Source organism: Brachypodium distachyon, chromosome 3, assembly GCF_000005505.3.
Source record: "Brachypodium distachyon strain Bd21 chromosome 3, Brachypodium_distachyon_v3.0, whole genome shotgun sequence".
Classification (NCBI taxonomy): domain Eukaryota; kingdom Viridiplantae; phylum Streptophyta; class Magnoliopsida; order Poales; family Poaceae; genus Brachypodium; species Brachypodium distachyon.
In genome coordinates this window covers 66,822-85,982 of record NC_016133.3, presented here as the reverse complement: position 1 = coordinate 85,982, position 19,161 = coordinate 66,822, and the positions used below count along the sequence as shown (strand labels likewise).

Genomic DNA, 19,161 nt, shown 5'->3' with positions numbered 1-19,161 from the left:
CCCGAGCGCAGCCATCACAGCTGCCACTGCCGCCTCCTTGACCGTTGATTGACAACCGGTTGAGAGGGCCGGCGGCTCCGAGCGCCGGAGCCAGCCGCACGAGCGGCTACAACGCCGCCCGCGCCCTACAGTGGGGCGACCCACGGGCCGACGAACCGCAGCAACGGCAGCAGCCGCACGAGGAGCACGGAGCGTCGCGGGCGACGCCGACCGGCTCGCGTCCAACTCAACCGAGGGCGTCCGGGAATAGAGCGGAGGGCAGCCCCCTGCGCAAACCCCGGCGGAGGCCATCATCGCCGCGCGAGTCATGGTGCGCTACGAGCCGCCCCAGGGCACGCCGGCGCACGAGGCATGGAGCGCTGAGCTGGATGCGCTCCTCGCGCTCGCTGCCCAACAGCCACAGGGTGAATGCGGCCCGGCAGGCTCTGGCCGCGGGCAGAACCAGGGGTGCGGAGACGCGCCCCGCGCCTCGCGACAAGGGGAAAACCCTCCCCCGCAGGGAGGCCCGGGAGGCGGGGACTCGGAGGGGTCCTCGGACTCGTCACCCACCATTACGCGAGGTGACGCGCGCGGCATCTTGAATGCCCGCTAGCAGGAGGACCTGCGTCAGCGCCTGGAGCGCCGGCGCCGGCGCGAGGTAGAGCGCCAACGCCGGCAGGAGCAGGAGGATCCTCCTATGGGCCCCGAGGACGGCTGCATTGCGTTTATGCATGAGTTGCGGCGGGTGACATGGCCCCGCAAATTCCGAGCGCTCGCGCTCGGTACGTACGACGGGACCGTGAATCCCAAGGATTTCCTCCTGACCTACACGTTGGGGATGCATGCCATCGGCGCCGACGACAAGGTCAGGGCCAACTGGTTCCCGATGGTCCTGAAAGGATCAACGAGAACCTGGCTGCTGAACCTGACTGCTGAACCTGACTGCTAGGTCGATCGCCACTTGGGCGGACTTGCGCGAGCAGATTGTGAGCGCGTTCCAGGGCGGCTACAAGCGTCCAGGGACCATGACGGAGCTGCACACTGTAGTGCAGAAGCCGGGAGAGACGCTGGGGAGCTTCGTCAACCGCTTCTCCAGTCTCTCCTACTCCATCCCGGAGGCGGAGGCTGTCGCCATCGTCAACACCTTCGCCATCAACGTCCGCGACCCCAAGATGCGCGAGAAGCTGAGCACGCATCGAATCCGGACGACGCAGGATCTGTACGCCATGGCGCACAAGTGTGCCATGGCCGAGGAAGGGCACTTAGCGGCCGAACTTGCAGCTAAAGCTGCCGCGAGCCCGGGAGAGGGTTCGCAGAAGAAGAGTTCCGGCAAGCGCAGCGGGAAGCAAGTCCTCGCCGTGGAGTCGGGGGCTGCGACGAGGCCTGCAAAGAAGGCCTCGCCCGGTTGCGGGTCTGGCGGCAGGCAGGGCGATGAACCCCACTGCCCCATCCATGCCAACTCCACCCACGACGCGCAAGACTGCCGCATCCTGCAGGGTATCAGGCAGCGGCGCGAGCAGCGCCACGAGGAGCGCCGAGCAGCCGGCGCCTGCTTCAACTGCGGCGACATCGGGCATCTCTCCCGAGATTGCCCGAACGACCCCAGAGCGGGGCCGAAGCCTGCCGGCGGCAACGGGCAGGGAGGAAGCTCAGGGGGGACGCGGCCAGGCCCACGCCGGCAGGGAGCGCCCTCCCTGGGGACGAGACAGGGCACGCGCGGAGGAGCAGCGCGAGTCCGACTGCACCGAGGGCGACGAGCCAGGCTTCCAGGAGCCTCGCGGCGTCGCCTGCATCCATGGGGGAGCTTACGCTCTCTCATCCCACGCTGCGGTAAAGCGCCTCACCCGAGAGGTGTGCGCGATGTTACCGGACGCGGAGCCGCAACAACCGCTGAGGTGGTCGCACGTGCCGATCACCTTCAGCGCCGAAGATCACCCAGCGCGGTGGCTGGGTTCAGGGGTCATACCCTTCGTGGTCTCACCGATCATCAGCAACATGACGGTGACCAAGGTGCTGGTAGACAACGGAGCGGGGCTGAACCTCCTGTCCGCCAGGTTGGTGGAGAAACTCTAGCTGCCGTTGGAGCAGCTGAAGCCCACCGACCCGTTCTGGGGAGTAAACCCCTGGATCGTGCGCCCTCTAGGGCGCATCACGCTGCTGGTGACCTTCGGGTCCCGGGAAGCATTCAGGACCGAGCACATAGTGTTCGACGTGGCGCACACCCCATTGCCCTACAACAGGATCCTTGGTCGGCCGGCGCTGATCAAGTTCATGGCGGCGACGCATTGTGCCTACGGCGTGATGAAGATGTCATCCGTGTACGGAGTTCTCTCCATCAGGTGCGACCTCAAGGACGCGGCCTGGTGCGTTGGCGAGGTCGTTAGGGCCGCCACCGCAGCCGACGCTGGTGATGAGGACGTTGCCGGGGACGAAGGCTCGCCGGGTGCAAGCCCGGCAACTAAGAAGGCCCACGCTGCCCCGCAGGAGCTTGTCGGGGGAAGCGCAGGCTCGAGCTCGTGCCCCATCAAGGGCCAGAAGCTCCGGGAGGAGGCCATCAAAGTGAAGAAGCTGCCCCTCCAAGCCCGGCAACTAAGAAGGCCCACGCTGCTCCGCAGGAGCTTGTCGGGGGAAGCGCAGGCTCGAGCTTGTGCCCCATCAAGGGCCAGAAGCTCCGGGAGGAGGCCATCAAAGTGAAGAAGCTGCCCCTCCAAGCCGGCAACAAGGAGCGCACCGTCACCGTCGGTGCGAACCTTACTGCCGAATAGGAAAGCGCCCTCATCACTTTCCTCCGGGAGAATGCCGACGTGTTCACTTGGGAGCCGTCGGACCTTCCCGGAGTCCCTAGGGAGGTGATTGAGCATCGACTCGCGGTGCGCCCGGACGCCCGCCCCGTCAAGCAGAAGATCCGCCGGCAAGCGCAGGAGCGCAAAGATTTCATCAAGCAAGAGGTGGACAAGCTCAAGGCTGTGGGGGCTATCAGGGAAGTTCTGTACCCCACTTGGTTAGCTAACCCTGTAGTAGTGCACAAGGCGGGGAATAAGCTTCGTATGTGTGTAGATTTTACTGATCTTAACCGTGCATGTCCCAAGGATCCTTTCCCTGTACCCCGTATCGATCAAATAGTTGATTCCACTGCGGGTTGCGACTTGCTGAGCTTTTTAGATGCTTTTTCCGGCTACCATCAAATCAAGATGGCAGTTGAAGACGAGGAGAAAACAGCGTTCATAACCCCGGTTGGCTGCTACTATTACACGTGCATGCCTTTCGGGTTGAAGAACGCGGGCTCAACATTCCAGCGCGCGCTGCGCGAGTGTTTGGGACCTCAGCTAGGCCAAAACGTGGAGGCCTACATGGACGATATCGTCATCAAATCAAAGCGCGGGAACTCGCTGATTGATGACCTGCGGGAAACGTTTGATAACCTTCGCAGGGTCAAACTCAAGCTGAACCCTGAGAAGTGCACCTTTGGTGTAGACTCAGGCCAGCTTCTGGTTTCTTGGTTTCGCACAGGGGGATACAAGCCAACCCACAGAAGATAGAAGCTATCGAGAAAATGGAGGCTCCCTGCAAGGTGAAGGATGTCCAGCGCCTCAATGGCTGCGTTGCCGCGCTGGACCGCTTCATCTCGAGGCTGGACGAACGCGCCCTGCCTTTCTTCAAGGTGATGAAGAAAAAGGGCCCAATAGAGTGGACCCCCGAGGCCGAGGCGGCGCTCCAGGATCTCAAGCAATACCTGAAGTCGCCGCCCGTCCTCGTCGCCCCCAAGCCGGGCGAGCCGCTGCTACTCTACCTAGCAGCGACTGACCAGGTGGTCAGCTCGGTGCTGATTGCCGAAAGGGAGGAAGACGTTCCGGGGACTGAGGCTGCGGGGCAGGGGGCTGAACGGCCCCCGGCAACCGCCTTGGACCCAGGGACCACCCCCGAGCCGGCAGCGTCGGCACCGCGCAAGCGGCTCGTGCAGCACCCCGTGTTCGTCAGCATGGTGCTGCGCGACGCCCGTACGAGGTATCCGCAGGTGCAGAAGCTCCTCCTGGGGATTCTGCTCGCGTCCCGCAAGCTGCGCCACTACTTTCAGGCGCACCGCGTCACGGTGATGTCGGGGTTCTGCCTTGAGCGAGCCCTCACCAACCGTGAAGCCACCGGGAGGGTGGCCGAGTGGAGGATGGAGCTGTCGGAGTTCGATCTGCACTTCACCAACTCCAAGAGCATCAAGAGTGCGGCCCTGGCAGACTTCGTTGCGGAGTGGACGTCGACGGGTGTAGAAGAGGAGGAGCCGAAGACCAGCCTGCCGGGCAGGCTGGAAGGGGGCCACTAGATCTTGTACTTCGACGGCGCGTTCAGCCTCCAGGGAGCTAGCGCTGGTGTCGTCATCGAGTCACCGACGGGAGACCAGTTGAGGTTTGCTATCCAACTCGATTTCCCGAACTCCACTAACAACACGGCAGAGTACGAGGGTCTACTCGCCGGGTTGCGGGCAGCAATCGCCCTGGACATCAAGCGCCTGTCGTTCGCGGAGACTCCTAGCTCGTGATCAACCAGGTTAACAAGGACTACGACTGCCCGCAGATGGTACCGTACGTGGAGGAAGTCCGCAAGCTAGAACGCAAGTTTAAGGATTTGCGATTCGAGCACGTCAAGCGGAAGGACAACTTCGCGGCTGACGAGCTGTCCAAGATGGCAGAGGAACGCCGGAGGCCTCCGGCGGGGGTGTTTTGGCACAAGCAAGCTGCGCCCTCAGTCGCCCCCCGAGCCGGCTGCCGGGGAAGCCCCTCCGGCAACCGAAGGAAACCCCACAACAGCGGAGGTCCATGCCACCGACGTAGCGGCATGCGTTGGCAAGGAGACCCCTCCCTGGGCGGTGGAAATCGCCCGTTACCTGAAGGGGGAGGCTCTCCTGGAAGACGACGTTGCCGCGGAGCGAGTGGCCCAACAAGCCAAAATGTACGCCGGGGTAGACGGGAACCTCTACCGCAAGCGTGCAAATGGAGTCAAGCTCCTCTGCATGCCCCAAGATGAAGGGCGCGAACTGTTGGAGGAGATACATCGAGGCACGTGCTCCCACCATGTGGACTCCCGGGCGCTGGCCGGCAAGGCGTTCTGGCACGGTTTCTACTGGCTCACGGCCCTGGTTGACGCGGAGCAGCTGGTGAAGACGTGTGAGGCATGCCAGTTCCACGCGGAGAAGAGCAACCAGCCGGCGCAGGTCCTACAGGTCATCCCGTCCTCGTGGCCATTCGCGGTCTGGGGGTGGACATCGTCGGCAAGCTGCCGAGAGCGGTTGGCGGCTACGAGTACTTGCTCGTGGCCATCGACAAATTCTCCAAGTGGGTGGAAGTGGAACCAGTGCGGAAGGTGACCGCCCAGGTGGCCATCAAGTTCTTCAAGAGCATTGTGTGCCGGTTTGGTGTGCCTAACGGCATCATCACCGACAACGGCATGCAATTCACGAGCGCGGTGTTCCAGGCCTACTGCGAGGGCATGGGCACCAGGATACACTTCGCGCCCGTTGCTCACCCAAGGAGTAACGGGCAGGCGGAGCGAGCCAACGCGAAAGTGCTGCGGGGGCTCAAGACGAGAACCTTTGACAAGCTCAAAGGCCACGGGAAGCACTGGGTCGAAAAACTCTAGCCTGTGCTGTGGTTAATCAGGACCACACCTAGTCAGGAATGGGCGAAACCCCTTTCGCCCTTATCTACGGGGCAGAAGCGGTTCTGCCCCTCGAGCTCAAGCACAGATCTCCCCGAGTACGCGCGTACGGCAACACCAGCCAACACGAGCAAAGGATTGACGATCTGAACTTCATCGAAGAGTTTCGATGTCGGGCTGCTGTGCGAGCCGCGCGCTACCAGCAGGGACTCCGTCGTTATCACGACAGGCGAGTCCGTCCCCGGGGGCTCGAGAACGGAGACCTTGTCCTGCACCGGATACAAGGAACGAAGGCCGGGAACAAGTTGACTCCGAAATGGGAGGGCCCCTTCCGGGTAGTGCAGGTGACCAGGCCAGGGGTTGTCCGGCTGGAAACTGAAGAAGGCTTGCCAGTGCAAAATAGTTGGAATATTGAGCACTTGCGCAAGTTCTACCCGTGAAGCGGTAGAGCCCGATCTCGAACTAGTGTAGCCGGGCAGCCCCCTTGTGTAAACCACTAGTTACTGTGAATAAAGATAAGTGTTGTTTCCTGGATTTTTAGTTGCCTCGTTTATTTGCATATTCCTTTCACTTCTGTCTCCTGCTCTAGGTGCACAGAAGTCTCTTTCCATACTTAGTTGTGAGCAGGGGGCTGCCGGAGCCTTAAAAACGTTAACCCGTTACCGGATCACTCCGTCACGGGACATGCAGTTGCCGGGCTTCCCGCAACGTGCATCACGCAGTCGCTGCGTCTGGGAAATAAAAGTGCTCACATCCAAGTTTGGCATCGACCCTTCTGTGCCCGGGGACTGGGAGGCAAGAGAGTTATCCATACTGCTATGTGTTTTTGTGAATTTCGATTTTTTTTGCAGCATCTCGGGCTTGGTAAGAATCTAATGTGCAGGGTAAAGGTGGAATCTTGCGCACTGTAATGCTCGTGGACTGCCCACGGGTCGCAGCGTGTAGCAGCGCCTTGTGGTGCGGAGCGACCGCACCACGAGGGACTCGCCGCACTTCGAGGCCCCTGATTCAGGAGGAAGCCGCCACGTGTGCCACATCAACTTGGCATGCGAAGTGGCGAAGGCCGTACCGCACTCCAAGGGGCGGGGCGCCACGTATGCTGCGTTGACCCGGCGCGTGTGGTGGCAAGCCCCCCCCCCCCCCCCCGCGCGCCTATAAAAGGAGCGCCCCGGCCATGGAGCAGCTCAGAGCGAAGCCAAGGAAGAGGTCGCAAAGGCGGGCGGTGCCGCAAAGGCGGGCGGTGCCGCAGAGGCGCGATGGTGGTGCATTCCATCAGCGCCCAGCACCGATGGGTGCACCGCCGTCGCGCCCTTGCCGCATCCCTCCACCGAGCCCACTCTAAGGGGTGCCGCAGAGACACGGTGGTGGTGCATCCCACCAGCACTCGGCGCCGGCGGTGTGGGTGGGTTCGTCCTCGCTGTCCGACCAGGCGTCCAGCAGCGTCTCGAAGGGGAACTCCGGGTCCCGGAGGTGTACCCTCACAAGGATCGTCCCGGCAACCTCCCGGGCGCAGTTGGCAACCTCGTTAGCGCCAAACTTGGCGATCCAGACGTCGAGCGCCCCGAACTTCCCCAGCAAGTCAGAGAAGGACGGGATCAGTGTGGAGACGTCCGTACCGTCCACCTCCGCGGCCTGTAGCTCGAACCAAGGCAGCAGGTCGCGCAACGCTTGGGCGATCTTAAGCAGCTTCTCGATCTCCAGCTGCCGTTGCCCGATCAACGTGCCGTGGTGGAGCCGGGTGTCGAGCGCGGCCTTCTTGGCCTTCCGGAGGTGGCTCGCCAGCGACGCAAGCTCCGCGGCCTGGGTCGCGTTATCCTCGCCGGCCTTGGCGAGCTCCTCCCGGACAGTGCCCAGCTCGGTCTCGAGCCGGGCCGATTTGTCCTTGGCGGTGTTGAGCTCAATTTCATGCCGGGCTGCCGCGCCCACCGCGCTTTCGGTGGCCTTCATCTGCACCTCCAGCTTGATGCGCAGGCCTTGGATCTCGCCGAGATAGTTGGTGATCAGATCGCTCTTCTCGTCGATCCGAGCCTGGGCTGCAGCGAGCACCTCAGCGTGCTCCTTCTTGGTTTCCGCCTGAGCCGCCACCAGCGGTCCAGAGCTCCCTGGAGCTCGGTGCGCTAAGCGTCCAGTCGCCGGTAGAGCTCCTCTTCTGGGACGACCGGTGTGGCAGCATCCTCTAAGGCTTCCTGGGCAAGGCGCGCCTCCTCCCTGGTGAGGCACGTCTCCTCCCGCAGCCGGGAGAGCTCCTGCCGCTCCTTCTCCACGACCAGCCGCAGCTCACCAAGCTGGCTCTTGGCGATCGCGTGGTGCTCCCTCACCTCGTTGAAGGAGGTGACGAAGACCAGCTGCTGGTTCTTGACAGCATCAAGGAACCGGTGCCCCCGGTCGAAAACGCTCGGATCCCAGGTGATGGGGTTCCAAGCCACCCCGGCAAGGGTGCTGAGGTCGGTGTTGAAGGTAGCGGCCGCCGCCGCCGACGAAGCCCCCGCCGCCACCGTATAGTTGGGCGGCGGGTCGTCCGCTTGCGGCGGAGCATCCTGTTGCTCCCCCTCCGCAACCTCCACCTCACCCGCGCCCGGGGACTGCGGGGCTGGTGAGGTTGCCGCGCCCCCGGCAGGGGCCGCCCGCTGCTGGGCGGCAGAAGAATCCGCGCCGGCGGCGTCTGCGGTCGCTGGCACGTCGTCGGACACCGTACCGGGGGCTGCGGTGGTCGCCGTTGCCGCTGCGGCCGGCGCAGCAGGGCTTGTCGTGGGGTCTGCCTCCAGCTCCCCCGCCGTCCCCGTAACCTCGACGTCGGAGTCGAGGTCGACCACCGTAATGCCCGCTTCCGGTGCGGACGCTCTTAGGCCTGCTGCAGGTAAGGAAGCAGGAGGGAGCTGTCCCTGTTGTCGGCGCCACCTCCGTTGGGGCTGGGTCCCCGTTAGGTGTGGTGGCAACGCCGCGGGCCCCTGTGCCGGCCGGGTCGGCAACACTGCCAGCGTCCGCGCGCGCCTTCTTGCTCGGTGAGGCAGGCAGGGAATTGTCCCTCCCCCTCTTGCCGGCGCTCGCCGACGAATCAGCCTTCGGGGGGTTGCGCCGGAGCGCGAAGCCTCGGAAGACCCCCCGAGCAGGAGGAGCCGTGGGTGCCCGTGGGGGTGCCGCGGCCCGGGGCACCGTGGGAACCGTTGAAGGGGCCGCCGCGGCGTCAGGGGCTATCACTGGTGGGGCTGCCGCCGCGGCACCGGCGGCTGCTGCTGAGGTAGCCACCGTCGGGTCGCGGGCGGTCGCTGCCGGGGTGGTCACCACCGTGGCTCCGGCAACCGCTGCGGGGGTGGTTGCCGCTAAGGTGCCGGCGGACGCCCCCAAGGCGGCCGCCGTCGCGGAGCTGGTACCCGCCGCAGGGGCGGATGCCGCCGCAGCCACCGTGGAGGTAGCCGCGGCCGCTGCGTGCGCCCTTGATCTGCGGACGATCAGGGGCGCGTCGTCGCTGTCCTCCTCTTCGTCGTCCACGAGGACAACTACCCGGGACACGGCAGGCTGGCCCGCCTCGTCGTCTGAGGACGGAAGGGAGGGCCATCTGACTTCCGACTCGCCCCCGCTCTCCTCAAGCACCTGCTTCCCGCGAGGTGCAGGCGAAGGAGCACGCGGGGTCCGAGTGGGGGAGTCGTCCATCAGCCCCCACTCGGTGCAGGGCGGGAAGGAGGCGATGATGCCATTCAGCCCCGGAATGATGGCATGGAGGGAGATAACCCCCGGCGGGAACCCCGTGGCGGGGACGTCCTCGCCGGGGATCCCCTTCACCCACACCTGGAGAGATTCCCGGTCCACGCCCTCGCGGTGAAGGCGTGTCCTGTCTCCGGACCCCGTGTACATCCACGCAAGGCAGGAGCGCAGTTGGAGCGGCGCGACTCGCCGGCTGATGAAGGTGCGCGCCACGTCAACGTCAGTGAGCCCCGCTAGCCGCAAGGCCTTGATCTTCTCCACGATGGGGAGGAGATCGGCGTCGCGGTGGTATCGGTCCCGCCAGCCGCTGTTGGGTTGCGGCAGCTCGGTGGGCGAGAGGATGAATTCCTCGGGGTCTTGCACCCGGACCCAACACCAGTCACCCCGCCATTCCTTCTCGATCTTCTTTTCCGACCGGACGATGAACTCGGACTTCATCCGGTCGCGGGCGCGGAACACCACCCCCGACGACATCGCATTCGCGTTATCAATCCGGGGGTCGAAGTAGTGTCGGAACAGTGCCACTGATGGCATTACTCCGACGAACGCTTCACAAAGGAACTGGAAGGTGGCGAGGAGATAGAGGGACATGGGGTGGAGCTGCCCCACCCACAGCTGGTACGACTCCATGAGCGCATGGAGGAACAGGGAGAAGGGCGGCACCAGTCCCGTGAGGATGAAGCGCCCGAACACCCGGAAGTCGTTTTCCTGGTGGTCGGCGCCGGCGGGGAAGATCAGGGTCTCCCTGTGCTCGTTGAACCCGGAGGCAACGGCGTGCCGGATCTTGGCCAACACCTCGCCGTTGTAACCGGGCCGGTAGAAGGCGAGCGTGGCCCTCATCACCCGTCTTTTCTGGTCTTTGTCCGCGGCGGCCTTTGGCGGCCGCCTCGCTCTTGCTGGCCGCCGGTTTCTTTGGGGCCTTCCCTTCCTGGTGGTGGGGGGCGCCATGGGGAGCGAGGGCGGAAGCTAGCAAGGTTCTTGGGCGCAAGATGCGAAATGTTGGAGGAAGAAGGCTGGGGGGCTAAGTGTTTCTCCCTCAGCGCAGCAGTAAAAGCTTTATAGCACTCCGTCGTTCGGTAACAGCCGGTTCCGCACCCTACGGGTGCGTTGGGATAATTGCTAATCAAAAGGATAATGCGAAGAGTGGCATTAACTTCCCTGTTTAAGGGGGGGGGTTACGGCGGAAATCTCGCACCCACTACTCTGTCCGTAACGGCGGGGTACTTTGGACGGCGAAGAGACGCGGGCCCAAGACGAGTCGGGACCCACGCGTCGGTTGGGGCGTAGCCCGGCAACCGACCAAGGAAGGGTTCGCCCGGGAACAGGTGTTGCCGGCCCACGCCCGGGGGCTACTGTCGCACCAGTGGCACCCGGGGTGCCACCGCTGCACGACACGTGGGTCGCATCGCTGGGTTCCTAGAAGGATCTCACCCCGGGCAGCAACGTGCAGGCTGCTCGGCAAGCTACCAGCCCGGCAGGGCTAGCGGGGCTTCGGGGAATAATCCCTCCTGGGCACCTCCCGGGAAGGCACTTGCCGAGAGGAGGCGTTCCCAGGCGCAGGTCTCCGCCGTGAGGGCAGGGCCAAGCGAAAAGAGCAGCAGTGCCACGTGGGCGCGCGACAGGCACCCAGTGTGCAGTTTCGTCAGGACAAGGAGTGAAGCGCATGGCGCATTTAATGACCCGACAGGAGGGGGGTTACCCGTCTAGTCAGTCAAACAGTGGCTGCCCAGGGCTATTTTTTGAGCCTTCGACCCCTAGCCGCGGGGTTGGCGCTCATGCATGCATGCCAGCGCACCGAGGAGGAGCTGCCCAAGCTCTCTGCTCGCTACTTGTAATCCATGCACCATGGCACCTGTGGTATCCCCTTGGCTATAAAAGGAGGACCCCCGCCTACGGTCAAATGGTTCGATTTTTGGAGTTAGTTCGGTCTTGGCTTGGTTGGCACATTCAACCAACGAGCAGTTCTCCACTGGTAGTAGCCCAAAATAGCAAGGAGCACTTAGCCAAAAAGAGAGCGCTCGGGGACCCTTCCCCGGCAACTTGTAAACCCTCTGTTTTACAATAATACAAGTTCAGACAAGCAGGACGTAGGGTTTTACACCTCCGGGTGGCCCGAACCTGGGTAAAAAGCGTTTTCGTGTTCATCGCATTCTTACGCTTTGCATTGGCCCCGCCGGCGATCGCCGGAGCGATCCCCGTAGTCCATTGCCGAACCTAAAAGGGGGTGCCCGCGCATCCCCGGTGACGGAGCCCCGTGCGAAGACATTTTGTGAAGGATTATAGATGTGTTGTAGTGGCACACTGGGCAAGTGTTCTTGATGGCGAGCCACAGCCTAATGCACTCGCCATGGAAGAAGGGCTTGCATGGGAGCCAAGCGACGTGTTCCCCTGACGGTAGTATCTCCTTGCACACCGCACAGCCGTACGCCGCCTTCTCTTTGCTGACAAGCACCTCTAGTAAGGTGCGTGCACATAGTGCCTGGGTCCAGCCACGCCAGCAATGCCATCGCTTTCCGGGTGTACTATTGGTTGTCGCAGACGGACAAGAACTGCTCGTAGGCCTGCCAGGCCATGATGTAGAGGTAAATCACGTCTTGGACAGTGGTTCCAACACTTCCAGCTAGGGAGCAGACATCTGCAAGTGTAAAATACATAAAAGAACGAGACATCTCATGTATGGTGTTTGTTTGTTGGATTAATTGATTTAACGGCTCAATTCTCATTTTGTGTGATCCAGAGGCAGTGCTACATCCCGAGGAACCCCATAATCATCTGCTGGGAGTTTTTCTTTTTTTTTTGAATGATTATCGACGTTGTAGTGGCACACTGGGCAAGTGTTCTTGATGGCGAGCCACGTTCGGATGCACTCGCCATGGAAGAAGTGCTTGCATGGGAGCCACGCGAAGCGTTCCCCTAACACGAATATCTCCATGCACACTGTGCAGCTGCAAGCCGCTTGCTCTTCGTTGATAGGCTCCTCCGGTAAGGCGTGTCGCACTGGCCTTTTGGGAGCACATAGTGCCCTGGTCCAGCCACATTAGCAACGCCACTGCGTTCTAGGCCTACTGCTAGTTGTCGCAGACGGATGAGAACTGCTCGTAGGCCGCCTAGGCCTTAATGTAGAGGTACAACACGTCCTGTATAATGGTTTCAACACTTCCAGGGAGGGGACATCTGCAAGTGCAAAATACATAAAAGAACGAGACATCTCATGTGTGTTGTTTGTTTGTATGTGGATTACTTGATTTAACAGCCCAAATCTCATTTTGAGCGATCCAGAGGGAATGTTACATCCAGAGGAGCCCCAGAATCATCTGTTAGGAGTGTTTTTTGTGAAGGACTATCAACGTTGTGGTGGCACAGTTGGCAAGTGTTCTTGATGGTGAGCCACGGCCGGATGCACCCGCCATGGAAGAAGTGCTTGCATGGGAGCGAGGCGATGCGTTCCCCTGACGCGAATATCTCTCCTTGCACATTGCGCATCCGCACGCCACCAGCTCTTCGCTGACAGGTGCCTCTGGTAAGGCGCGTGGCAACGGCCTCTTGAGGAGGTTACCGGGTACGCCTCTGGAGTCGGAGTCATCTACGGTGAACTCAGAAGCAACATTCAGATTGCCTTCCCCTCCTCCTCCACCATCTTCGTTGATGCCACCTTCTTCGGATAAGTCGTGTAGTAGTTGGCTAGGTCGGAGGTGTATACCTCCATCCTATCCACCTCACTACCTCTAGGTTGGCGGTGTCGACCTCCATCCTCTCATCCTCCACCCTCCCTAGATCCTCCCACTATAGCTCAGGATGGGGTAATACTAGACTTGCCGGAACCACTCCCCGGTACCGTCGTCAGGGGATCGACAGAAATCCGACCACCGTTCCTCTTCTACAACGTACGAGGACTCCTTGTCCTCACTCATCCCCTCGCTACTCTCCCAGTCGACGGATTCCTTGCTAATCTCCCAACTGGCCTCCTCCTCTTCGGACGGATCCTTGTTGTCAGCCATAGAGTGGGGACTATGGAGAGCAAGAGACAATCATACAATGGTGGCGTGGTCGGTGAGCTTCGAGCAAGGGGACCAAACGCACCCTAGCTAGACCTAAACCCTAAACCCTTTTGTGTTTGTTTTTGTAAACATTCACCAACTAATATTTAATTTAAATTGTGTTATGTACATATACGTAATTGGGTGTGTTAGTGTGCAAATTTCCTATTTAAATTGTGTTATATGCACATATAGGCAATTGTGTAATTTGTGTAAACCTCAACCAAAGAAATTCCAATTTATATTGTGTTATATACACATACAGTCAACTGTGTAATTTGTGTAAACCTCCACCAAAGAAATACCAATTTATATTGTGTTATATGCACATACAGTCAACTTTGTAATTTGTGTAAACCTCCACCAAAGAAATACAATTTATATTGCGTTATATACACATACAGTCAACTGTGTAATTTGTGTAACCTCCACCAAAGAACTTCCAATTTATATTGTGTTATATACACATACAGTCAACTGTGTAATTTGTGTAACCTTCACCAAAGAAATTCCAATTTGTATTGTGTTATAGACACATACATTCAACTTGCTAATTTGTGTAAACCTCCACCAAAGAATTTCCAATTTATATTGTGTTATACCCACATAATTACCATGCTTGGATGCGGAGCACGTAGGGGCGCTCCGTGCGGCAGCAGCTCATCACGGGCTCGGCTCCCTCCTGTCGTCGATGGTTTGGGCACGGTGTCGGCATGCTACCTAGGCTTGGCCGATCTAAGACTCAATGGAGCAGCGCCTCTACATCCACGTCGTGAATGGAGCGGCACATGAGCGGAAAGAGTCCCATCCAGCCCACCACAATCGCCATCGTCCCTTCCTCCTTTGTTGTCGGCGCCGACCAGGTCTTCATGGCTCTATTCATCATCTGTAGTGTTGATGGTGAGGATGCAGTGATGCTACTCAGACGGCTCATCCACCAAGGTGTTTGGTGGTGTGCCCATGAGTGATTCCGGATGAGTGGTGCTGGAGCAAACTCTTCCTTGACATCCGACATGAAGGGGATGAGTTTGAGAGGAATGTGTGAGCTAGCATGAAGAAGAAGGCGAAGGGGAAAGGAGGAAGGATAACGGAAAGATCGAATAGGGAATTGATGACATTCCGCCATGCCTAGGGATTTGATGCTGCTGGCGGTGGCCAACGACAAATATAGATGGAGATAGAGGTAAAACATATAAATATATTGTTTTTTACTGCTGAAACATAATGTTGTTTACCGGGTACGCCTTTGGAGTCGGAGTCATCTACGGTGAACTCGGAAAAAACATTCAGATTGCCTTCCCCTCCTCCTCCACCATCTTCCTTGATGCCACCTTCTTCGGATAAGTCGTGTAGTAGTTGGCTAGGTCGGAGGTGTATACCTCCATCCTATCCACCTCCACTAATTCTAAGTCGGCGGTGTCGACCTCCATCCTCTCCTCCTCCACCCTCCCTAGATCCTGCCACTATAGCTCAGGATGGGGTAATACTAGACTTGCCGGGACCACTCCCCGGTACCGTCATCGGGGGATCGACAGAAATCCGACCACTGTTCCTCTTCTACAACGTACGAGGACTCCTTGTCCTCGCTCATCCCCTCGCTACTCTCCCAGTCGACGGATTCCTTGCTAATCTCCCAATTGGCCTCCTCCTCCTTGAACGGATCCTTGTTGTCGGCCATGGAGTGGGGACTATGGAGTGCGAGAGACAGTCATACAGTGGTGGCATGGTCGGTGAGCTTCGAGCAAGGGGACCAAACGCACCCTAGCTAGACCTAGACCCTAGTCTATGACAATAAGAGGACTAGTCCAGAATAGGGGGCGCTCATATCTATGTAGATCTTTAGGGATCGATCTCTCCAGCTGGGCCCGATCGGTGCTAGGTCGTCACAATAACTAGGACTAAGCCTTTTTAGGGATATGGGCCTTATGAATTCTTTTATTGTTTCTTCCTCTCTGCCTTGAGTATAAAATTGAATTTTTGTTGTATCTTGGTTGATCGTATCACAAGTGTCTAGCTAGACGATATTTGATACCATAATACCAAGTGGGTATGGAGTGTATCTCTCCATTGTGAGAGGAGCAAATCTATACGATGATGATGGTCAATAGATGGAGGGTATAGCTATATGTTGCCCGGCCGTGGGACGTTGTTTCGAAGCCAGATCTCGCAGTATCCCATGGTGATTTTCATGAGGCGCTCGTTGTTGAGTATCAAGTTGATGAATGCTTCTTTGCATCTGTCCACGCACCACGAAGTCGCCACAGTTCCTACTAAAAAGATCCAAGGATCCAATGAACAATGCATATTTGAATGAACATCATGTCTGAAGTAGTCGAAGATCTCAAGTCTCAACAGTTGGAGAAGGTGATGAACATGGACGACAGTCTCCTGTCAACCAACAATGTGTCCAAGAATATGGATATGGATGCACAATCGATTAACTGTATCCTTTCATTTCACTACATCTCATCACAACTCATAATATACTGCTAAGTAAATATCTATTATTTTTTAGACAATGCCTATCTTTTCTTGGTGCTAATTAATATATACAATCTTGACCTAAAAAGATAAAAAACAATATTCACATGTACCATGCACGCACACCCATGATAGCTGGCTAGCGCAGTTTCATATACATATTTAGAATATTGTGCTTTCAGACTCCATATATTTAATTGTTCGTGTTCGTTTTTGTAAACATTCACCAACTAATATTTAATTTAAATTGTGTTATGTACATATACGTAATTGGGTGTGTTTGTGCGCAAATTTCCCATTTAACTTGTGTTATATGCACATATAGGCAATTGTGTAATTTGTGTAAACCTCAACCAAAAAAATTCCGATTTATATTGTGTTATATACACGTACAGTCAACTGTGTAATTTGTGTAAACCTCCACCAAAGAAATACCAATTTATATTGTGTTATATACACATATAGTCAACTATGTAATTTGTGTAAACCTCCCAAAAAAATACAATTTATATTGTGTTATATACACATACAGTCAACTGTGTAATTTGTGTAACCTCCACCAAAGAAATTCCAATTTATATTGTGTTATATACACATAGAGTCAACTGTGTAATTTGTGTAACCTCCACCAAAGAAATTCCAATTTATATTGTGTTATATACACATAGAGTCAACTGTGTAATTTGTGTAACCTCCACCAAAGAAATTCCAATTTATATTGTGTTATACCCACATAATTACCATGCTTGGATGCGGAGCAGGGCGCTCCGTGCGGCGGCAGCTCATCACGGGCTCGGCTCCCTCCTGTCGTCAACGGTTTGGGCACGGTGTCGGCATGCTACCTAGGCTTGGCCGATCTAAGACTCAATGGAGCAGTGCCTCTACATCCACGTCGTGAATGGAGCAGCACATGAGCGGAAAGAGTCCCATCCGGCCCACCACAATCGCCATCGTCCCTTCCTCCTTTATTGTCGGCGCCGACCAGGTCTTCATGGCTCTATTCGTCATCTATGGTCTTGATGGCGACGATGCAGTGATGCTACTCAGACGGCTCATCCACCAAGGTGTCTGGTGGTGTGCCCATGAGTGATTCCGGATCAGTGGCGCCGGAGCAAAGTCTTCCTTGACAGCCGACATGGAGGGGATGAGTTTGAGAGGAATGTGTGAGCTAGCATGAAGAAGAAGGCGGAGGGGAAAGGAGGAAGGATAACGGAAAGATCGAATAGGGAATTGATGACATTCCGTCATGCCTAGGGATTTGATGCTGCTGGCGGTGGCCAACGACAAACATAGATGGAGATAGAGGTAAAACTTATAAATATATTGTTTTTACTGTAGAAACATAATGTTGTCACAAATCTGCATCGATGCAGACTTTTAAATCTGAAGTTGACACTGTTGTGCGTTCTCTTTGCGACTTTCCCTGGGCTGTGTGTTTTGTTTGTTATGCATAGGCCAGAAGGGTCTTATGTGGTTTGTAAAATAGAGTCAATAAAGCTTCCTTTATAAAAAGAAAATCTAAATTTGCCAGGAAATTGATAGTAGAAAACAAAACTTAATTAAACTGTGAGAGAAATAGGGAGACTGTTTGATGGAGAAGAGAGAGAGAGCCGTTGCTTGCGGGATGTGAGGGCCCACATGGCAGTGAGGTGAAAAGAAAACAAAGAGGCAGGCAACGGCTCTCTCCTGTCCTGATTGATTCCCCAATACAGTTCCCCACCCAAGCCCAAGCTAGCAGCAGACGAGAGAGAGTGAGTCAAAGCCCTAGCCTTCCCCGGTCAAACCCAACCAAATCAATCCCTTTCCTTCCCTTCCTTTTGCAAATTGGTCTTGATTTTGGCGATGATGAATCCCGTCGGCGCCGCCGCCGTCGGTGAGCTGTCGAGGTGCCCCAAGCACCCGTCGCAGCCCCCCTTCACAGGATTCTGCTCTGCCTGCCTCCTCGAGAGGCTCTCCGCCGCAGCCCTGCCAGCAACGCCTCCCGCTGCTCCTCGTCCTCGAGAGCCGGAGGCGGCGAGGACGACGCTCCTCCACCTCTTCCAGCTCCACGACCAACAATCCCCACCTCCCTGCACAGATCAGCGACAAGATCCCAAGGAGCCGCCGCCGCAGCAGCTGCAGCGCAAGCGCTCCCTCCGCCAGTCGTGCGAGTCATGGATCGTCTGCTGCGAGCACGGCAACAACGATTCCTGGCTGCCTTCTCGCCAGTCATGGGATGCCAACGACGACTCTGCCCCTCCTGCAACCTCTGCACCTGCTGCTACAACAACAGCTTCTGCTCTCGTTCTCCACTCCAAGCTCCGTCAGCCCTCCTGGAGGAATCAACTCCGCAGGGCCGCCAACCCAATCACCGGTCTGCTCAACAGATCCCTCTCATCACACTCCTGGAGGGACACCCACGCAGCAACCACCTGTCCCCCACCACAGGGGGGTCCTCTTGCCCGGATCAATGGCAGCAGCCAGCACTCTGTGTCCTCTTCTGCTGGCGTCGACTCCGAGATGTCGCCTGCCGATTCTCTCCACGCCAATGCCCGCCCTTCTCTGCTCAAGAGATTCTACTGGCTCGGACGCAGCCGCAGCGTCCACTACGCTTCGCCGACCAGCCCTCATACCGGGATGCTGCGCTTCCGTCTTGCTCCTTCCACCAGGACCAAGACCCAAGGGAAGAACGTCTTTCCTGCTCAAAGACATGAACAAAATACCTAACCCTACTTACTGCTGTAAAGTCCCCCTCTTCAAGTTAACTGCATGCTCAATTACATTGGTAATCTGTTGCATTACAGACCAGCAACACACAGTGGTGTCAATTGCCCTCCATTTGTTTCTTCTCCTTGTAAGGCTTTTTGCTGCTAGCTGCCATGTCGAGCAAGATGGCCACACATTTTGCACTTGATTCATACATACGGTAACTGGGCATTGTAACCCATTTGAAGGTGTTAATAATTCGTCTCATTCTTTTAACTGTGTATGTTAATAGGGTAAACTGCTGAACCCAGATATACCAAAATAGAAGCTCATCATGTTCATTTTTTCAAGTGATGACTCATGGACAGAATGACAAAGCTGTTTTAGGTTGAAATTACCAGGCGATTTTGTTCTTCTATGCTTGCAGTTGATCCTGAATGAATCCCTTTGGACTGACCTTGCTATAGCTGATAAATATTTCTTGTATTCAGCTCAGCTGGTTATGAGATTTTGGCTATGTTTGTTTGGTTCAGTTTTAAGCTCTAGTTCTTGGTGTCGTGGTCTGGTCTCGCGTGGCAAGTTCAGCTGTGTGGATAACTTTCAGTTCATAGGCACTGCCTCATATTTATTC

General features: G+C 57.3%; 1 protein-coding gene across 1 annotated transcript; it reads left to right on the top strand.

Moving 5' to 3' along the window:
- Positions 1 to 17,547: 17,547 nt before the first annotated feature.
- LOC100843777 lies at positions 17,548 to 18,924 on the top strand. The gene has a single exon (XM_003570710.4). It carries the CDS (start codon positions 17,688 to 17,690, stop codon positions 18,549 to 18,551), a length of 864 nt encoding a protein of 287 aa, XP_003570758.1. The 5' UTR covers positions 17,548 to 17,687; the 3' UTR covers positions 18,552 to 18,924.
- The last annotated feature ends 237 nt before the right edge of the window (positions 18,925 to 19,161 follow it).